A 22,880-nucleotide genomic window follows, 5' to 3' on the forward strand; every position below is an offset into this window, starting at 1 on the left:
GTCAAGGTTCATTACATTCTCTCATATCACTATGATTTAGTAGTTGTCCAACACCAGCAAAACTGGCCCTAGAAAGACATATCTGAAGTTCTGTGTACGAGTAGTAATATAATCACTAGCTCTAAGCCAAGTCCCCTCCTGACTCTCCCCCTTAGCAAGAAGTGAAAATCATAAACACATCAAAGTTCTGATTTTAAAATGTCCATCTAATCTCTTATAGTCCTACAATACCATAAAATGACCTTCCAAATAATGCTTATACATACTAAGCCCTTCAAAAAGTTAATTTTATATTTAGTCTAAGAATCTTCCAACAGGAAGTCTAAATACAATCTCAAATTGGTAATTTATTTACAGAGGAAAAAACAAAATATCCAGAAGTGTTAACTACCTTGGTCCAGAGTCAATCATCTGCCTAGTATGTCATCCATCCATTCACTCAAGAAATCTGTATTTCGTGTACACAATGTATTAAGACACGGCTATGTATGAAGGATATGAAGCAATGACAATATATGGTCACTGTCCTCAGGGAACTTACACTCTGGGGGAAAGGTAACCACTTAAGAGTGTAGTAATCACTAGGAGGGAAAGTACAGAGTGCTTTAAGACTGTTTAACAGGAGAGCTAGGTCAGTGATTCTCAACCAAGGTCAATTTTGTCCTCCAAGTGACATTTGGTAATATCTGGAGACATTTCTGGCTTCCACTCAGGGTTGCTGCTTCTACCCAGGGTTGCTGCACGGGACAGCTCATCCCAGCAAGCAATTATCTAGTCCAAAATATCAATAGTGCTGAAGCAGAGAAACCCTGACCTAAACTAGTGGGGCAGGGAGGGGTTAGTGAAGGCTTCCTTCTGTTATAACACTTAGTATGCTACACCTTTAAGGAGTTTTCACAAGGCAGAAGAAACAAAAAAGAAGGCCTGATTGATACAATTAACCAAACCTCCCACGGGGAAGTTAAAATAGGAAAGAAAAAGGAGAAACAGATTCCTTAGCAGATGAAAATTAAAGAAAATGCAATGCTTTATAGCTGCTTCACATAAATTCCCTTTCCTGAACCATAAACAAAGGGGAAAATACACAAAGTAAAAATTTTCACATTTATTCCTCCCTCTACCTTTTCCACTGTTTTCTACCAACCCATGTCTATCTCTAGATATTGGTGGAAAGAGTATAAAAAGTCCTATAGTTAAGCAAATCAACATTCTTGATACAAAATTGGAAACAGAGTTAAATGAGGGTGGGACTTCAGTTTTGATATGAAAGACAAGGCATAGAATGGTGTTACAATGACTGGAAAGTCTGCACCCTGGAACAGTTTAGAGTAAGTTATCTGACTAACCAAAGGATACTAAGGACAAAAACACTAAGAATTTAGAGTATCCAAAAATGATAAAAGGCACTAGAATCCTCTCAGAATTGATCAACCAAGGGAAATCCAAAAATTAAACTGCATCTCATACCTACAAATCTGGTCCTAGATCTTCCCTTCCCATGCAGCCTACTCAGAGCAGCAAGAGAATGGCTCATAGGGGGAAAACAACCATAGTAGTGCAACTAGCTATACAAAGAACCTAAAGAAAAAAAAAAGCCCTAACAGGTTTGGCTCAGTGGATAGAGTGTCGGCCTGCGGACTGAAGAGTCCCAGGTTCGATTCCGGTCAAGGGCATGTGCCTTGGTTGCAGGCACATCCCCAGTGGGGAGTGTGGAGGAGGCAGCTGATCGATGTTTCTCTTTCATCGATGTTTCGAACTCTCTATCCCTCTCCCCTCCTCTCTGTAAAAAAATCAATAAAATATATATTTTTTTAAATGGATGATCTCTGACTGGTATTTGATTATTTTAAAGATTTATTAATTTTTGAAGTGTGAACTGGAATTGGTGCTGTTTTTTTAAAGTCCTTAAATAGAAAAAAATATCCACTACATAAGCAAAATCTACCACCACCATTCACTTTCTTATCCAAGCACAACCAATGCATAACAGGTTCTTCTGTGTTTCATGTATTAGGAGTTCCGACGTTATGAAAGTGCCCCCTCCAATTAAGTTATAATTTCCTAAACAAAGGGTCATGCATTGCTATTCTCTTTTCCCTCTTTTCAAAAGCAAACTTTACCATAATGGCCTCCACACAGTGGCATTCTTAAGGACGGAGTATAAATTTACAACTCACATAAAGCTGCTGCAATCCAGTAATCGACTGTGGCACTAAAGTAGTCCACAGATTTAAGAGGACCAATGAGACCCTTTCCACTTAGGTGAGAACACTAAACCATAAGCAAAGGCCACTATCTTAGAGTATCAACAACTACAACATCTTGTAATGATAACAATTCTAGAGTTAACTGCCCAGTCAAGCATCGACTCTTAGGAAGTCTTACATTCTTTCTTTCACTTCAGAACTGACATTAGTGGTGATGGCATTAACTATTTCATCACAATGACATTTAAGTGGAAATTCTAGTTTTCCCACAAAACAGAGTGGGCACCTAAATGTATCAATTCCTGAGCCTAAATCCCCTTTAACTCATGATAATTAAGAGAAATAACCACATGAAGGATCTTCTGACACTAATTTTGAACACAGGGGTGGGGAGGCCACAGAACCCCTGAGAAATTATTGGTGGGGGAGGGAGGGGAGCATGACAACCATGACTCATTCATATCCTGCATAAGGTAAGGGATTTTCAGACTTGAAACTCATCCATTGTTTATAGATTAAAACCTATATTCATTTTTTATTGGTTGTTTTTTATTTTTTAGAGAGAGGAAGGGAGAATGAGAGGGGTAGAGAGGAACAGGGAAAGGGAGAGAGGGAGGGGGGAGGAGAAAGAGAGAGACAGAAAAAAAAGAGAGCTGAGAGAACACAAATATTTGGGGGGAAGGACACAAACTTTTAGTCCCTAACAAATAGAGCACTTGCAGATTCTCTTTAATCAGCCTGCCACATGGTAGGTCTATAACTCTTACGTTAGTGATATAACTGTTTTTCAGACCAATAAAATACATATTTCAAGTGGCACCAACAGAAAAAAAAAAAAAAGAGAGAGAGAGAGAGCCATCAGCTGCCTCTAGTATGGGCCCTGACCAGTGATCAAACTTGAACCCTAGGTGTGCCCTGACTGGAATTGAACCTGTGACCCTTCAGTACACTGGGCAACACTCCAACCAACAGAGCCACACCAGCCAGGACTACAATTTCTGGCATGATCTTGTTTTCAAACCAATTGGGGAGGGTGGGGGAGGCAGTCTTGAAAAACCTGAGAAGTAGCAAGCCATAAAAGCTAAGCATTTCATATTTTACACATTTTAAGTATCAAAATATCTCACTGACAAACATTAATAATTATGCTTAGGGCTACTTTCTGGTGCCTTGTAAAGCAAACGGAATTTCTTCACAATTCAATGCTTCAAAGATATCTTTAAATATAGCAGAGAAAGTGCTGAAGGGCTCAGCCCAAGGATAAATGCCTTTGAAAACCAAACACAGTCAACCTCCTAAAACAGTGGTTCTCAACCTTCCTAATGCCGCGACCCTTTAATGCAGTTCCTCATGTTGTGGTGACCCCCAATTTCATTGTTACAAATTGAACATAATTAAAGCATAGTGAGTAACCACAAAAACAATATGTAATTATTTATGTGTTTTCCGATGGTCTTAGGCGACCCCCAAAGGACCTAAAACATCTTTTACCCTAATCCTATAATTTAGATTTCTTTTTAATTTTGCACTTTTGCAACACGATTTAATGGAAAACACTTATTACTGAACTATTTCCCACTATGTGCTTACTTGCACAAAATTTTCACATCAGCAAGTATAATAAGACATTCACAGAAACTATATTCAAAATCAGAAAAAAACTATCAAGATTATATATTTTGTGTTTAAACCAAAAATTTTTTTTAAAAAAGGTTTAAGCATACTCTTCTTGTGGATCTTCTTCAAATATATTTCCCTTCCTCAACCTATAGTAGTATGTCTACTACTTTTACGTTAACCCCACTTTCAAACGTGGTGAAATTTGAGCACATTAGGAAATAAGGGAGTTAAAGATTTTAAGTTATTTGAAATCCATAGGGGGAGAGGGATGAGTGCTACATACACTAAAATGGGAATACTACTTACTTGTTCCTATAAAGCGGTGAAGTGCCATGTCAATGTTAGGTCCCTAATACTTAATGTCAATATTAAAATGGAAAAACATTTCTATTCCACTGTGCTCTACTGTGATCAATCATACATACTATGTTTGTTTCTATCTATCACATAAGGGATCTTGTTTTTCACAGAGAATACATATTAAGAACCTCCTAGACAAGTGGTTTTCAACCTCTGGGTCACGACCCCTTTGGGGGTCGAACGACCCTTTCACAGGGGTCGCCTAAGACCATCGGAAAACACATATATAATTATATTGTTTTTGTGATTAATCACTATGCTTTAATTATGTTCAACTTGTAACAATGAAAATACATCCTGCATATCAGATATTTACATTACGATTCATAACAGCAGCAAAATGACAGTTATGAAGTAGCAACGAAAATAATTTTATGGTTGGGGGTCACCACAACATGAGGAACTGTATTAAAGGGTCGCGGCACTAGGAAGGTTGAGAACCACTGCCCTAGACAAACAGGAGAGACACCCATCAAAAAGAGGTGGGGTAGGGTAAATCAAATAATTGCAGTGGAAGACAAAAGATTTTTTTAAAAAATAATAAAGTTTAACACTGTATTAGTGCTGTAGCACTCTATGTAGCAAATAAAAAGGCTACATAGAGCTGGGGACAGGGGAGGTTTCCTGCACAGATGTGAAACTATTAACAACAAATCAGATCACAGTATCATTACATATTTATTATTCCAGATTTTAGCACCATAGAGTATTGTGGGGGTGGAACCAAATTTTATAATTTGCCCGAAATTATCAGCTATAAATTCATAAATATAATGAAAAATATTCTCAAGTCTATTGCTCTGCTTATTTGTCAAGGAGGAGAAAATCCTTTACAAAAAACAAAACAAAAAACCTTGTTTTCATTCAGCGGTGCCACTGCTCTCTACTCACAGGGGGAGCCCAATTCACAGGAGTTAGCTAACTCTCAGCCTCCTTGCTAAGCTTCCCAGATGCCAATTCTTCGGGGGAGGCGGGGACATGAATAAAAGGAAAAACAAAATTGCGAAGTAGATTTCAAAAGCTCTGCCCTCTTGGTACTATCATGGCAGCTCTAGTACTTTAAAAGGTAAGACTTTGTAAATGATACTGTTGAATAAAGTACTAGCACTTCCACATCAAAAGTTCACGAAATGCATGCGTAGTTAACATTACATTAATTTTTTTCCCCCTAAGGCATACAGGTTAAGGATCAATCGGGCTGTGTGGTCATGTGCTTGCGATGTTTACTTAATGTTTGCACCGATGCCTGAGTCGGAGTTCTAGCAATGTTTCAAACATACTTTATCAAAAGCTGGCTCGCAAATTCAATTCAACAGTGACGACTGGACGCCTGCTCTGTGCACTTCTAGTGTCAGACCTGCCCCGGGAACGAGCCCGTGGGAAACCCTTCCCCGGCGCCCGCCCCCTCCACGCGCAGACCTCGTCCTACCATTTGTCTTTCTGTCGTGATGGGGGGGGGAGGGGGAGTGGACGGAGGGATTGGAATAGAAGAAATCACAGAATGACCTCGCCTCCCCACCACCCTCCTCCTCGCTAAGTTCCTAGTTGGCAGGTCACCGGCCCACAGTCTCTCCATCACACCCGCTGCGCGCACGGGCCCGAGCGCATCCGCCCCCAGCGCCCCCTGCACCGCCCCCCTCCATGCAGGGACCAGCGAGGACCCGGGGAGGTCTGGGCGGGGATGTCCAGCGCGCAGCTCACAGCCCACGGGCCCGGGAGAGAGGGGGGCGGCCCAGGCCCCCGCGGAACCGACCCCGGAGACGAGCCCGGAGGCTCCGGGGGAGGGTCCGCCGGGCCTTCCCTCCCGCCCCGCAGCCACTCACAGGGCGCCGGCGACGCCGGAACCGCCCTCCGCCCGGGCCGGCCCGCCCCCTGCACTCCCCCCGGGCTCGGGGGAGGGGCGCCGGGGGGAGGACACCCCTCCCCCACGGGGGCGCGCTAGGCCGCCGCGCGCCCGTCCCGAACAGCCCCGCAGACCCGCGCCCTCCCTCCCCATGCTGGCCTCGTCCCGGGTGCGGGTGGGGGTGGGGGTGGGGGGACCGACGGCAATACCAACCTCGCTGTTGAAGGTTTTCACAGCCTCCATGTTGTCGGCGCGGAGGCCCGGAGCCCGGCGGCGGAAGAGGCGGCGGCCACTGCACTGCGTGGGGCGGGCGAGACGGCGGCGGCGGCGGCGGCGCCGCGAGCAGGGGCGCTGGCGAGGGCAGGGCCGCGGCGACCCCGGGCCCGGAGGGGAAGGGCGAGCACTGGCCGGGGAGGGCGCCCTCAGGGGCCGCGCGGCGCGGGCATGGCCGCCGGGCGGGCGGAGCGCCGATCAGGGGACACAACGCTGCCTGGGCGGGTCGGCGGCGGGGGAGGGGCTGGGCCGCGGCGCCTCTCTTCTCCGCCCTGCTCCGCCTCGGTCTTCCCCCCGGGAGTCCCGGTCCCTACACTCTCCACCCCCTTCCTCCTCTTCCTCCGACGGGCTCCGGCTTCACCTCCCCGCCGCTAGGGCCGCAGGAACCGGCAGCGCACGGCGACGACGGAGGAGGAAGCGCTGGCGGCGGCGGCTGCGGCATCCAATATGGCGGAAGCGAGTCGGGCCGCGTAGCTCCGAGCGCCGCGGCGCCCACCAGCGCGCCCCCTGGCGCCCGGACCGCGTGGCTGCCGCGCCCGCGCGGAGACCATCGAGTGTCCCGGCCAGAGCGTCGCCGCCCGGAGGCCTGGCTCTGGGACAGCCCGCGCCCCGCCCCCTCCCGTCGCCCCGCCCCCCTCCCTTCGCCCCGCCCACGCGGGAGCGAGCGCTGCTAGCCGGTGGGAGGACCGTGCTGAGCGTTGCTCGAAACAAAAAAGCAAACGGCCCGGCAAAGCCGCAAGTTTAGGAAGTCATAACATTGCCACGTTTCTGCTGTTTCCGTGTGGCTCGGCCCCTTTACAAGGCAGGCTGGGGTTTGTTGACCATCAGGACTTTGCTGGACGGTGGCCTAAAGTTTAACGGAGGAAAGAAAAGTTCCCATTCATTTATTTGGCGAAAATTGTGCGCGAGCATTTTAATAGCGCGCGGCGGGGGGGTGGGGAAGGTTGTCACGTTAGAAACACAGGTCCCGATCCGGGTCCGGACGGCGAGCACGCTTGCAGCCGCAGGCAGGTCGCTGCAGGAAATGCACGCTCCTAGATCCGGGGCCGGGAGTGGCGCGGACAATGAGTGCGTTTGTCCGCTCTAGGGAGCGGGTCCTCTGGCGCACAAGGTTTGGATAGGTGAAAGGGAACCGTCTTTTGGGAAAGATGAATTATTCTAAAGGATTTTTGCCCTAGGTGGTTTGGAGTAAAAGGGTGAATACAATACTCCTAGGTGAAAGGGGAGCCAAATGCCTCCTCCTCTCACTTTGTGCAAGGTAAAATAACGAATACCAAAATAAAAGTGAGCATTTATTTAACATTGAAAGTTAGGGTGTATCATCGAACCCTGAGCACCACTGTCCTCTTGCTGAGAGAGGTTTTCAGCAGTCTTTTCTCCCTACTTCACTCAAGGAAAGGGAGGCAAAGGAGAGTAGAGGATTGTAACCAAGGTACTTGGTTGAAAGCGGGGTCCTGAGCCCTATGGAGCTAAGAACCACTGGCTGCTTCGCATTTTAGGTCTTTGAGTTGACTTCATGGACAGCTTTAATATGGAGACTCAGGCTAAAAGGGATAACCTCATCTGTAAGAGCTTATACTTCACTGTGAGGAGCCGATATAGGGTTAAGCCTCAGACTGACCTGTTGGCAAAGTCACAAACAGGTCTTCCGAGTCTTAAACAACCCAATCCGAGAGGTGGCCGCTGATTTACACGCGCTATGATAAATAAATAAATAAATAAATAAATAAAAATGGGGAAATTTGCTGGAAGCCGGTCCACCCTTGCTGCTTGACACAGTCGCTGCAGGGAAGAAACATCTGCACAGCTTATGTTTCAAGGGACCTGGCGTATATGGCATATGTTTGCTTCCCCCTCTTAGCACTATGTGTTTTAAACAGGCCCACCTCCCCGAGAAAGGTTGTTTACCCAGGTGAGGATTTTTCCGTGGAGTTAGGGATTAACAGGACTAAGGAGAGAATAAATCAGTGAAAACCCCTAGTGTTACAGAAATACCATGTACTACTTATGAAGAACTTGGACTAAGACTGTTGGCAATAAATTTTGGACTTGTTGGGCCCACATCCCCAGGGGTCTGCCCACCAGGGAAAACACCAAAGCCTATACCCCTGGAGATCCACCGACACAGGGCAGTCCCAGGTAAGGCAAGCAGCGAGGCTGGGAGGACATAACCTTTACTGGGTAGGAGAATCTCCTTCAGTCACTTCCTTGTAGCCTATCAGTAGAGCAGTGACCTTGGAATAACCCTTATAATGGAACACAGAGATTAACCTAGACAGGATTAAGATCAACAGAACTAGATAGAGACAGGATTTTTGGTAAAGGTCAGATAAGAAACTATGGAACAAGGAACTGTAGAAGGTTACCCAAAACATACCATGATGTGATTATAGAGGCATGCTTATAGGATAAAATGGTATAAATACAGATGTAACAAGACAATAAAGAGAGAACGTGGCTATGCTGATCAACTGAACGCTGCCTCCGTGTCCTTCATTCTTCGCCGACTCCGTCCACACCTTTGGGGAACCTCTGGACCTGCTGGGGCAGGACCCCAACACTTTACCTTCAAATCTCAGCTGCTGTCACAAAGTTCTCCATCCCCAACTCTCCTAAGCCAACCCATTCTCATCTTTTGTCAGGAACTGCAGTAGCCTCCCAACTGCCACCCTGCTTGTCTGCCTGTAGAGTCATGACCCACATACTAGCAATGATGGTTCGGTCAAGGAAGGACAGCGTGTGATACAGCAGTCCTATAAGATTGTAGTGGAGCTGAAAAATTCCATGGCCTATTGACATCATAGCCCAACTTAACATTGCAGCACAATGAATTATTCCTGTTTGTGGTGATGCTGTGTAAACAAACTTACTACCCTGCCAGTCATATAAAACTATAGCACATACAGCAGGCCAGTGTGGCTCAATGGTTGAGTGTCGACCTGTGAACCAGGAGGTCACACAGTTCGATTTCTTGTCAGGACACATGCCCAGGTTGCAGGCTCAATCCCCAGTAGGGGCATGCAGGAGGCATCTGATCAATGATTCTCTCTCACCATTGATATGTCTATCTCTCTCTCCTCCCTCTCCCTTCCTCTCTGAAATAAATTTTAATATATATATTTTAAACTATAGCGCATAAAGTTATGTACAGTATATAATCCTATATAATAAAAGGCTAATATGCAAATAGATTGAACGGCCATATGACCAGTCGCTATGATGTGCAGGAGACGCTCAATGCAGGAGCTGCCCCGTGGTGGTCAGTGCGCTCAGCCAGAAGCTGGGCTCACAGCTGGTGAGCGCAGCAGCGGTGTCAGGAGCCTCTCTTGCCTCTGTGGCAGCACTAAGGCCCCCTTGGGGGATGTCCGCCTGCCGGCTTAGGCCCGCTCCCCGGACTGTGAGAGGGCGCAGGCTGGGCTGAGAGACCCTCCCCCGCAGTGCACAAATGTTGTGCACTGGGCCTCTAGTACTTGATAATAAATGAATATGTTACTGGCTTATGTTTTGACTATACTATACTTTTTTATCATTTTAGGGTATACTCGTTTTACTTATAAAAAATATTGCTATTAAATACTGTGCCATGTTCTGCCAGCAGCAGTCTCATATATCTCCTATTTACCACATCTCTTGAATGAATCATTTTGCTTTGCTTGATTTTGTCTCCTGTTTTATACAGTCAGTCACATGATCTACAGGTTGTAGCCTAGGAGCAATAGGCTAGACCACATGACCTAAGTGTGTAGTAGGTTTGTGTAAGTGCCTCTATAACAGTGATGGCCAACCTATGACATGCGTGTCAGAGGTGACACGCGAACTCATTTTTTTAGTTTATTTTTCTTTGTTCAATGGCATTTAAATATATAAAATAAATATCAAAAATATAAGTCTTTGTTTTACTATGGTTGCAAGTATCAAAAAAATTCTATATGTGACACGGCACCAGAGTTAAGTTAGGGTTTTTCAAAATGCTGACACACCGAGCTCAAAAGGTTCGCCATCACTGCTCTATAATCTTCCCACAACAAAATAATCTAACACATTTCTCAGAATGTATCTGGTCAGTAGGTGGCTTTTTGACTGTAGTTCATTCTCCAGACTGTAGCCAGAGGATTTGGGGGATTTATTTTTTTTAGACACAAATCAGATAAGGTTACTCCCTTCCTTAAATCTCTATAAAACTCCCATTGCACTTCAGTTATGATCATTACCTCTTACCATGGTCCGGCCGCCTCAGCTCACACTACCTTCCTGCTTGTTCACTCTGCCCACATGACTTCCCATTTTCCTTGACAGCATTGTTTTCCTACCGAGGAGGATGCTTGCATGTGTCTCTTGCCTCAGCGGGGTGCTGTGATGGTTCCTTTCAAAGCTGACTCCTCTTTCTGTCGCCCTCCCTCGAGAGGTCTGTCCTAATCAGTCCGCGTATGGTCGTGTGCTGGGCTCACACAAGTCTCCCACTCAGTTCTACTCATACCAGATTCTCAGCATTCACTGCTCTGGCGGATGAGAGATTGTTTATTCAGTCAGTCATTAATGGATGTTGACTGACTTACTCAGGCCTGAGAGATTCAATGCAGTTCAAGCTAAAGAATAAAATGGGGTATTAACATGTTACATGGCCTGATTTAATAAAACTTCCACACCCAGGAAGATAGCAGAGGGCATACTTTAATCAGGGAAAGGAAAATGGGGGGGGGGGGGGGGAGGGAAGGACAGCCTAAACACACTCTTAAGGTGAGGAGGAAGTAAAGCAAGAAGAAAAGTAGAGGACAAGGTTAGAGGGGGCAAAGGGAGCCTGGAAACTCAGAGCAATGACAAAATAAAGAGTTCATGCACACCTCCACACCTCCACAACGTGAAAATGTCAATTCCCACACCTATAGTGGATGTATGTATATATTAGTTAGGACTCCTATTTCCAGCATAACAAGCCCATTCGAGCTAGCATAAGCATGAAAGAATTCACTGTTAGGTTGTTCTCCTCTAACCCCAAGTCGGGAACGCAGGGTTCTTATTTGGAGATAAAGTCTTTAAAGAAACAGTTCAGTTAAAACTGAATTCATTGGGATGGGATCTAACCCAATATGACTCGTGTCCTTATAAGAAGAGATTAGGACACAGACACACACAGAGGAGGGACCGTGTGAAGACGCACGGAAAAGGCAGCCATTCACAAGCCAAGGAGAGAGGCCTGGAGGAGGTCAACCTTGCCAACACCTCGTCCCAGATTTCCCACCTCCTGAATCCTGAACACATGCATTTCTGTTGCGGGAGTCACCAGTCCCTCGTACTTTGTTAGGGCAGCCCCAGCGAACTAACACAGGTGTCATACAAAATTCTCAGACTGGGACCCCAATATTGTTTAAAGCTTGCAGGCTGCATGCAGTGGAAAAGGCTGCCAACAGTTTCATTCCGGGGGAAGAGATTTGGAATCCTTTCTGATACCAAAATTGCTCTTTATGGCGGGCGGGGAGGGCGGGGGAGTGGCAATGGGGAATACCGTTTTTGTTTACAATTTCATTCTGAAAATGAAGAAATGTGTTGCTGCTCAGCATGATCACGTGAAATGTGTCTTCACTGTTGGCAGAGTTATTACACTGGCTTAGAGTCAGGACAGAGCTTTGGCAGGAGGAGAAAATGGGTTTTCCCTTTGACTGGGCCAGAGCAACTTGCAGGCCTGGGGAAGCTAAGTCCCAGGCGCTTCCATTTTCCAGGGGCAACCTGAATCCCGCACTGTGGTAGTGGGATGGGGGTCCGCTGGAATTTCCTTGCCATTCAAATAGCTGGGCCCATGAGAGACAGCTCTAGAGGCAAGCAGGTGGAGGCTGAGACTAACGTTATTTCTGCCCTAAAAGACACATGCTCACTGAGCACCAGGTCACCTGGCCTGCACTGGCAAGTTCTCATTGCTCGGTTTGAGTTACCTTTTGTGTTCATCAGTGGTTCCGTCCACCCCTCCCAGACACGTGCATTATGTTTCTGTGGCTTTTCTAGGATTTGTCTTTGGTGCTTACAAAATGCCCAACTTTTTCTACATTCTAAGACATGGCAATGGTGATTTTAAAAGGAAAAGGAGCAGCAACAATGAGAGAAAGGCCAAGAGGGACGTTTTTACAAAGAAAGCATGTTAAGGAGATGGCAGTCAAAAGGATCCACCGTTGTCCTAAAGTTAGGGAGTTGGGAGTCTGGATGTTTCCATGAGGTTTAGTAAACAGGTTTCATTGGTGACTTTGGTGAAAGCTTCAGGGTAGGGGCATGAGCGAAAACCAGAGCGCAATGGGATGGGGAGTAACTATAAACAACTTTCTTCAAGAGATTTACCGCAAAGAGAGGAGAAATATAAAGTAAGAGTTAAAGAGGACGAGGGGTTGTGGCCAGTGGTTCCTAGACTACGTACCTGGAGCGCAGCAACAAACTCAGAAAAGTGTCATAGGAGGGACATAGGAAACATCGATGCTGGGCACACCAGGATTGGCCATGCTATTTCATTTCACTGGAATGCTTGCTGCAACAGTTGCATCTCATTTTTACTTGGATAATTCATGTTCATCTTTCCTTTTTATTAACTGGTAAATATGTACAATATGTATAATAAACCAATGATATAAAAATATTAAAACGAATACCTGTGTCACTCACTCTGAAAGACAGTCACAAGAACAATTCCAGGTTCTACGTCAGGAGGACTCACCGACTCAGAAAACAGTCCTGTTCACAGTATGATTTATTGCTGTGAAATGACAAAAGCAGAACCAGCAGAGGGAAAGGGCACAAGAAGTCCAGGTGCAAGCTTCCAAGAGTCCTCCCTCGGGAGTCTCACGGGATGAGTCTCATTCTCCCACAATGAACTGTGACAACGCGTATGAAATGTTGCCGATCGGGGAAGCGCATTAGAGACACAGCACCCAGAGATTTTATTGGGGCTGCACACATAGCCTCCCTGTGCCTGGCGCGCCTCCCAAAAGTCAAGACTTCCGGAAGGAAAGCAGGTGCTTGGCACAAAGCACACTGTTGGTGCAAACATTCAGGCACAGAGGGCCGCTCTCATTAGGCAACGGTGGGAACTCTCCCGAGGTGAAACCCAAGCGCCCAGACACCAGCCAAGCTCTAAACTGGGAGTCTTTCTAAGGACAGCAGTCTCAGGCCTGCTGTTAATCTGTTCTGCCACCGCTTCCTGCTTGGGCCCATCTCAAATTTTGTCACTGTATACCAATCATTTTTCCTACATCCACCAAGTAACCACCATATAAAGTGAGTATTTATTAGTCTCTGGCTTTTTTCCAGATTTTTTAAGATATGTAAGTATGCCTATACAATTTATTTTGGGTTTTGCAATGTTTTGAACTTCATATAAGTGGAATAATGTATTTTTCAATTTTTCATTAATATAATGCTTATAAGATTCATTCACGTTATTACCGTGCATTCTAGTAACCGTGTGTATATACACACATATGTATATATGATGTTTTATATATATATAACATATATAAACACATACACATCTGTTGAAGATAGAATATAATCTTCAACTTAAAGTATTATCTTTAAAATTGCTCACTGATGCATTATTTATATTAGTAGAAACCAATCAAGTTCTATCAATAAAGTAATGAATAATTAAGCTATAAGGCAGAAGATAATGTAAAGATATAAAGTATACCTACTATGAAGCTATATATCTGCACATTTGACATATAACTATATAATAGATATAAATCTATATTATAAGGCTATAGGACACATCCAGATTGTGTTGAAAACAAGCCCATGATTTGGAGAGCACTGATTAATTGTCCAGAAATAACTAAGTTCACATTTTTTCATTTCTAACTGAATAAAGCATCAAACCTATATTTCCTTCCCCCTTATTCATATTTTATAAAATCTCAGAGTTGAAAAGAACATAAGCATACACCAATGCTTAGCCCCTATGTGAATGTTTCACAAGTGGTCAGACAGTGTCTGCTTTTGTGGTACCAGTGCTGGGAAGTCCAATTTATTCTCCAATTTATCTCAGCTCTGTGTGCCAAACTGAGCCAAAACATGCTTGCATGGAACTTTCACCCACCTGTCTCGGGCCTATATCCCAGAGCCACACTGTGTAGTAGGTTTGACTCCTCTTTCAAAACACCTTTTCAGAATTCAAAGCTATCATGTTTCCTACTTGACATAAACAACTACTGTTTCCCATTTCTTCCCGCCCCCCCCCCCCATTTTTTTAGTCATTCATCATATGATCGTCTCACTAATCAAACCATTGTCTTCAGATCTGCACCAGAGTCTAAATTTCTTCCTAAATAGTGACTCTCTAAACAACACTACACATGCTACAAATAAGGACCATCCAGCTCAGAGAGGACCAGACCTAGTAAGGCCTCCATTGTACTTCTATTTGGATAACTTGAAATTCCATTTGCTTGCCCTAGCCGGTTTGGCTCAGTGGATAGAGCTTCAGCCTGTAGACTGAAGAGTCCCAGGTTTGACCTGGGTTGTGGGCTTGATCCCCAGTGTGGGGCGTGCAGGAGGCAGCCAATCAATGATTCTCATCATTGATGTTTCTATCTCTCTCTCCCTCTCCCTTCCTCTCTGCAATCAATAAAAATATATTTTTAAAAAATTGCATTTGCTATTTTTAGCTCCTATATCACATCACATTTGTTGATCTTCGCTGTACTCCTGTCTAGTTGGTTTCTTGGGCCAAGCATTACACTTCTCTATATTAAACTTCGTGTTCTTAGATTAAGCCCATCATTCCAATCTACTCCTTTTTTAAAAAAAAACAACAACCATATTCTGTCCAATCTATTAGTTTCCTATTTTTACCTCATCTGGAGATTTAATCAGCACACTCTCAATGTCATGATGTCAATAGCCATTAAAAAAAGTCTGATTATTAAGGAGTCTATAGCTTTAGAGCCCTTTCGCAATTGACATCAAAGAGCAGTTTCAGTTTTTTCTTATTACTCCATTGAATACAAATCTACCCACGTTATATCAACTTGTCTACAAAAGCATCCTGCAATGCAGTTACATTCCTCGTAAATGCTATAGCATTCCTTTCACAAATCCTCTTTAAACACAATGCCATGGTGGGAATCTTAGCTTTAAGCCTATAGTTAAGGACCACACTTTTATGCTTTAAATAAGGCACCACAAAAACTGCTGTAGAGGCTTCTGGCTCAAGATAAGCAACCTAACGGAGCACATGTATTTGCCTCACTTCCCTTCTGCGACTCCACTGACGTGACACAATGGAAATAGAAAAAGTAACATAAACACTGCCATAGAGTAGACAATGAGGGGATTTATCAGCCGATAAATTCTGGTAGACAAAGAGGGACAGGTGTGTGTTGCTGGATAAGAAGGAACGCAAACTTCAGTTCAATAGGGTAGCAGTCTAGTCAGGAGACCAGCTGGAATCAATAAATCAAAGAGAGTGGGAGGGCAAAATGGGGCTGAAAAAATAGAAGAGCTGTGTGAGTCCACTCCCAACTTTCATACCTCACCAGAGGCTGCACCACAAGTGACAAGAAAGCCCGATTTCTAAGAAAATTTAGCAGTTTGAAGACCTAAGTTTTCCAAGGTGAGTACTGGCTTGATTCTTTGGCTGCCAATGATGTCATACAGCATCACCATTAACAAGTCCATAAAACATATAACAATTCCCCATTTAGGAAAAGGGGTTTAGGAGAAATTCATTCCAACTGCATGAGAAAATTGTATCACTTCTATATTCTTAAATAGAAAGGAGCTATCAAGAATCAACAGATGTTTGGGTGGGGGGGGGGGGGGGGCAAGGAAAGCAGCATGAAAGAGCTAGACTAAGATATATAAGGAAAAAAAAATTCCAGCCATGGCCGGTATGGCTCAGTTGGTTGAGCCTAGTCCCATGCACCAAAACGTTGCTGGTTTAGTTCCCAATCAGGGCACATGTCCAGGTTGTGGGCTTGTTCCCTGGTAGGAGACAGCCGATAGATGTTTCTCTCTCATTGATTTTTTTTCTCTCTTTCCCTCTCCTTTCCTCTCTTTCCCTAAAAATCAATAAAAATATTATTTTAAAAATCCCAGAGTCAATAGATAATTTAAGGAACAGAAGAAGATTTAAAATAAAATTAGTCTCAAAAAGTATTTTATACATTTTAAAAATGTTTTTTAAAAAGGAAACAGTACATGAAAGGGCTACTATAAACTAGTACTATAAATGCCACAACAAAAATATTTCAATAGAACTGAGAGAAAAGTTGGAAGAAATCCCACAATGCTTCTCCAACTTTAATGTGCACAAGAATTACCTGGGGATCTTATTAATGAAAATTCTAATTCAGTAGTTCTGAGGTGAGGCCTGATGGTTCTACATTTTTAACAAGCTCCCAGGTGAGGCTAGGGCTGCTGGGTCCACAAACAAATTGTGAGTAGAAGGGCCATAGATATAGAAGGCGGGAAAAGAGAATCCAAAATTATAATACAGGAAATAGGAGAGAAAGACAACCCAGGAGAGCCCAAATATCCCATTAACTGAAGTCTCAAGAAAGTAGAGAAAATGTTGTCAAAGAAACAATAGAAGAAAACTTCTAGAAGCCTTCGGATTCAAAGGGCTGACTGAGGCTGAATAGGATCAATTTTTTAAAAACCCACACCTAGACACAGTCACTCAATTTCAGAATATGAGAATATAAATAAATATAAAGATCCTAAAAATTTTCAGAGTAAAAATTAGGACAACTACAAAGGAACTTGGAAGGGACAGATATAAAACTTCTCTTCTCTGCATTGGATGCAGGCAATGCTTTGAAATTTTGAACATAAAAACTTGGGATTTGAATGTGTAAATTCAGTTGCTCTTGATCATTCAAGTAAGGATAGAACAATGACATAACCAAGGTATGGCAGACAGTGTAGGTTGGCTGACTCACCATCATTCTCAACATCCTTTTTCCCTTGCTGCCTCTCCAATAGAGGTTAGTCAATACCTAGGCTAGTTTATAAGCTTTATACAGCTAGGAGGGGCCATTAGCCACAGGTCTGGTCAGTGAGATGTAGACAGAAGTCAGCTGAGAGTGTTTCTGGGGAATTTTTGTCCGAATTACATGTGTTTCTGCAAAAGAATTTTTGTTTTTTGGTTGGTTGGTTGTTTATGTAGCTCTTTATGTGAGTTTATTAATCATGTTACTTATAGCATCTGCATCTGCACTTATTTTTAGTAGGCTTTAGCAATGTATTTTTGAGAGGGTCTGTTAAAATCTCCAGTTTTCTCTCTCAGAGTCCTTTAAATATATTTTCGGTGGAACAAAATTGTTTTTCATCTCAGTTACATAGTTTTCTAACAACCACATAGAACATTTTAATTGCAAATGCAGTAACTCCAAATAGGCAGGCAAATTAGCATAAATACAGAACTGAAAGCTGTTAGGATAGTCCTAAATTAAGGCAGGCTACAACAAGAAATGTAAGTGACCAAAAAAGATTCAACACAGACAACTCCCAGAGCTGGTGTTCTACTCCTTCTGGCTGTTGGTTCTCACAGCTGTGCACGCTTCCTACTGCCACAGGGCATGGCACATTGTTTGGGTGTTCAACATGTACTTGCTAAGTGAATGAATGCATGCGTGGGCGGGGTCTCCTGGCTGTCACCATGCATTTATCCTAAAGGCCTCTGCCTGATAAATATTGCTGAGAGGCTGATTTTATTGTGTCAGTCCTCAGCTCTGATACCTTTGCATTGTCTACAAAGTGAGAATTTTCTCAGCCTGAACAAAACCCTGTATTACTTTTTAAAAAAAAATTCTTTATTAGTCCCTGTATTACTTTTAATTCTTGCTACTTCTAAAATGAGTTCTCTGACCTCAGCCAAACACATCATTTAGCACACTTTTTAACACACACACACACACACACACACACAGCTTTCTTCCTGCTCTCAAATCAGACTACATCCTTTCCATCCTGTTAGGTTCAGCTGGCTGCTCATTTCCGTAATGAAATACTCCTGGGCACAGCAGAGTGCTTTGCTTTTGCTTTTATCTTAATAATAATCAACACCTGGTTCTTGTAAATTCAAATTCCTTGATTCCTTCCCAGACCTAATCTTCTCCAGGGGATGTTTCTGCTAGGAAAGCATAGGAAACAGACATATTGCCCTCCCTTTGGTTTGGTAATCACTGATAGCCTTTTACTGTTCCTAGTCCGTTTCCTCTGTATTTCTCCTCAGTAAGGTGATGTGCTCCTGCTGTAGAGGGACTATATTCATATTGATTCTGTTTGCTACTCCATGCCTAACATTATGCTGATAGTAGATGCTTTACAGATTCCCACTACGCAAACAGATTATCCCGTAAGTATTTTGCCCAGGCACACTTATAACAGGTGACTTGCAACACTGCTCCCTAATAAAAGTATTTATGAAGAACAAGCACTCTCTAGTTTAAAAATCTTTCTATTTGGTTATGAAAGGAATAGAATAAATATATTACGCAACGTTAAGCGTGAAAAGGGGAATGTGGGATTGTGAGGGGTAAACTGGGGTTAAGTGCTTGCTCATCAGAGATTCTATATTTAGGCAATGATGCTGGAACAAAATCAAGAATAAAAAATCCTCCATGAATATTTAAGTGAGCTAGAAATGTGAAATGAGAAAGTGAGGCTTGTGAAACTGAAGCCAAACATTTTAAAAAAATGTAAGTGACCAAAAAAAAACACCACAAGAAACAAAAAAGCCCAAAGCCCAAAAACCAAAACCAAAAACAAATCACCAGGCTCTAAAGAAATCAATTTTGATTTTTTTTAAAGTTAAGTGGATAGGACATTGATTCAATACTAGTCTGTTGTCTTCCACTTGAGTTCTACTGGGAATTCATTTTCTTTTGAAAGTCTTTATTATTGGGTGTCTCTTAGAGAATTTGTTCATTTTTAGAATCCATACATCCCTTGTATAAGATAATGATGAAATAGCAGCTACCTCTGGGTTCTTAAAATATGAAAGGAGTGAATAGCTCCTATTTTTCAACTTGAAATAGAACAAATAAAGTTTCTGTTTAACTACTCTATGTTCCATTAATCTGATCTGAAATGATAAAATAAATGGCTGTTCAGAGTTTTATAGCAACACACCCAGGACTGCCTGAAGGGTGTAGGAAAAGTTAGTTTTAGCTTCAACATATTGTCTAAGGGAAGGAGGAAAGTCAATTTCTAGACCAAGAAAACCTGACCAAAGTAATTTGTTAGAAAAAAACTATGACATAATCCAATGAGATTTTAAATAATCTGAAATATGAGTTTGGCTTAGAAAGAAAGGCCAATGTTTCTGTACTAGCTTCAAAGTATTTTTGCACATTTGATAACAATCTTCTTTATAAATACTTTCGTAAACAGCAGTGGCCCAGATCACACTGATCTGCATTTACTGTATGTGGTGTCAACTTAGAATTCTCTCTTGTTACACTTCATGCTCCACAAATATCGAACCACTTGTAAGTCTCCAAGGGCACCACGGTCTCCGAGCACGTGGTGTTTCTCACATGCTGACTGGGATGCCCTTCCCAGCTTGCACATCGCTCACTCCTATTCTTCTGAGTCTAGGCTAAGACATAACCATTTCTACAATGATTTCCCGTCTCAAGGCAAAGTTAAGAGCTCCCTACCTCCTTTTTTGGGTACATGTGTCTATTTATCTTTCCCTTTCACCATGAAACCAAACAATTTCAGGTTCAAATTGTGAGGTTGTTGGTTTTTGTTGTTGTTGTTGTTGTTGTTGTTGTTTTTTGTCTTGCTCTTTTTAGTGGCTAGAGCAGTTGTTCTTGGCATACAGTAAGAAGTCATCAATAAATATATTATTAATGAGTGAAAATTAAACAATTAACAGTAATAAATAAATTCTCTGGTAACTGAGAGCCTCCGTAATATTTTCCATATGAAAAAAGAAACTTCAGAATCATGTAAACTAATTTTTCCTAGGTGTGACCTCATTATGGGGTTGAAAACCGATGAGGCCAAATCTAAGGAAGTTGTTGGGTAGTTTGTCTGTCTACCTCCCAACTCAGATTTTCTGAGCCATTCCTGGCATCTTTCTGGGGTCCCCTCCTTATGCCACTACTCTCTTTTCATTTTCTAAAACATCAGACAAAGTTTAGATACTCTTCATTTTTGCTCACTGCATGATGTATTATTATTTAATAAGTTTCAATATGTTACCTTAATTTTTATATGTAAACTAGAGACCCGATGCATGAAGATTCGTGCAAGAATGGGCCTTCCTTCCCATGGCTGCCGGCACCACCTTCGCTCCAGCCTGGAGTCGCCTTTCCGCCTTCCCATGCTGCCCAGAGGCCCAGAGCTGCTGGCATATGTAAATTAACCCACCATCTTTGTTGGGCTAATTTGCATACTCACTCCTGATTGTCTGGTGGGCATCGCGAAGGTACAGTCAATTTGCATCTTTCTCTTTTTTATTAGTGTAGATAATGTAGTTTAATTTATTAATTTGGGGCACAAAGCTTCTTTTAATATTCAAATTAATTTTGAGACTTCTGGTTCAATATGGTGACCTGAGCTCCTGTTTTGTCTTTGTTTTTCTTTCTTTCAGTTAAGTCATAACAATAAAAAGGATGCTAAGGTTTATCTTCATACTCATCCTTCCTGGATAGCCTCTTTTGCTCTCACAATGTTATATTTATGAAATGGGCAGTAAGTAGAATAGCATGATATACACCAGGCTCTAAGGGGAGTGGACAAGAGCCCCCCATGAATGCATCATATAATGGCACCTGCCCAGATAGTGATACACTGAGATAGCTTTCCAGATAAATCAAGCAAAGTCCTAGAGGTAAAGTGGGTGGGGCCGCTGTAGGCAGGCAGATGGCCTAGGAACTAGAATTCTGAAGCAATTAGTGCAGCAATAAATTTCTTATAAGGGAATAGGGTGGGCTTTGGGGGCTGACAAGGCCTTGGAGGCCTCACTGGGTTTAAAAGGCCAGGCTCCTCTGACATAGTGCAGGCCTCACTGAACAGGGGCTGCGTGGGCATCTATTGACCATTCAACTCGGTGTTGTGGACTGAGCTGCACCTCCTCCACATCATGTTGAAGACTTAACCCCGAATGGGATGGTGCTTAGGGTTTTGGGGAAGTGATTAGGGTTAGATGAGACCCTAAGGGTGGGCTCTCAGGTTGGGATTAGTGCCCTGGTAAGAAGAGACACCAGAGCAGGCTTCATGAATGGAGCCCACGTGACCAAACAGCGTGTGACATCTGTGGAGCCATGGCGACAGCAGCTGATGCCGAGCCTGGTCCGGCCCGCGTTTCCCAAACACTGAGAAAGTGGCCATCTGCAAGCCAGGCAGAGAGTCCTTACCTGCAGCCACGCCCCTTGACTTGGACTTTCCACTTCCAGAAATGTGAGAAACAAATTCCTGCTCTTTACGACCCCTCATTTATGGTATTTGGTTGTGGCAGCTCAACCTGATTAAGACACTGGAAGCCATATGCACTCATTTGTATCCCTGATCTTAGATGTAGTATGGTTTTAGTGAAAGCCATTGAAAAAACAACCTGGAACCCAATCTCAGTTGCCCTTCCTGTCAATTACCCCCCATACCTCCTCACACCCCCCATTACCTTGTTATTTCAAGCAGGATATCTTATTTTGTTTTGCTCTCCCCGAAGATGAGTTATGTGTGTTTTGGGTAGACTATTTTGACAACCAAATAGTGTTATGTTTTAAAATGTATTGAGTGGATAAAAAAGCTGTGGTACATTTATCCCATGGAATACTATGCAGCAGTAACAAAGAAGAATCTCTTACCCTTTGAGACAGCACGGAGGGACCTGGAGAGGATCATGCTAAGTGAAATAAGTCAGTCAGAGAAAGACAAGTATCACAGAACCTCATTCATATGTGGAATCTAAGTAACACAATAAACTGATGAACGGAGTGGATCCAGAGACATGGAAGCATGGAACAGAATGTGGAATCTTGGAGGGAAGGCGGGGGAGTGTGGGTGGGTGGGAGGTGATCAACCAAAGACCTTGAATGCATATATGTATAACCCATGGACACAGATAATAGGGTGGTGAAGGCCTGGGGCAGGTGGTGGAGGCAGGCTGGAGGAGGAAATGGGGGGGGGAAAGGGGGACATATGTAATACTTTCTAAAATAGATTAAAAAAAATAAAAATACAAATAAAATAAAAATGTATCGAAGTAATGAACCTGTCTTGACAGAAGTGAGATGCTGTCAGTGAAGTGCAGTTGTTCCATGGGAGTCTAGTGACATCTGCTGGACACACTGAGCAGCAGCCCGCGTTGGCTCCCGCAGGCTTTCCCTGGAACAAAAGACCAACTGGAGGCCACAGTCAGGAGAGAGACCTCTAGTGAACAAGCCTGGGAAATATCCTTGCTAATGAATTGATAAAACCCAGAATGTCTTCGGGGAAGAGAAAGGTGAGAGTATAAGTGTTTACTTATCACTGATGTTCAGTTCTTTTCCCTGTGAAGAGAGCTCTCCTAGCCTAAGGTGGGGCTGGACACCTGGGTACCAAGCAGAAATGTTTGTTTGTTTTTTCTTTAAATAGATTTTTAT

General features: G+C 43.4%; 1 protein-coding gene across 9 annotated transcripts in view; it reads right to left on the minus strand.

The window, feature by feature from the left end:
• SCAF8 (SR-related CTD associated factor 8) overlaps window positions 1-6,745 on the minus strand; it is a 110,588-nt gene extending 103,843 nt beyond the window's left edge. For 2 of the 9 annotated variants that reach the window (XM_070417420.1, XM_070417421.1), the window contains exon 1: window positions 6,244-6,324. In XM_070417420.1, coding sequence (XP_070273521.1) covers window positions 6,244-6,273 — 30 coding nt within the window. In that variant the 5' untranslated portion in view covers window positions 6,274-6,324. Of the gene's footprint in view, window positions 1-6,243; window positions 6,480-6,619 lie in introns of those variants that run through there. The other 7 variants (XM_070417422.1, XM_070417424.1, XM_070417428.1 and 4 more) reach the window with 6 other exon arrangements.
• Window positions 6,746-22,880: the final 16,135 nt, after the last annotated feature.

This window comes from Myotis yumanensis, unplaced genomic scaffold, assembly GCF_028538775.1.
Source record: "Myotis yumanensis isolate MYYU_CA2020_CCGP unplaced genomic scaffold, mMyoYum1.0.hap1 SCAF_6, whole genome shotgun sequence".
In the NCBI taxonomy this organism is placed as follows: Eukaryota; Metazoa; Chordata; class Mammalia; order Chiroptera; family Vespertilionidae; genus Myotis; species Myotis yumanensis.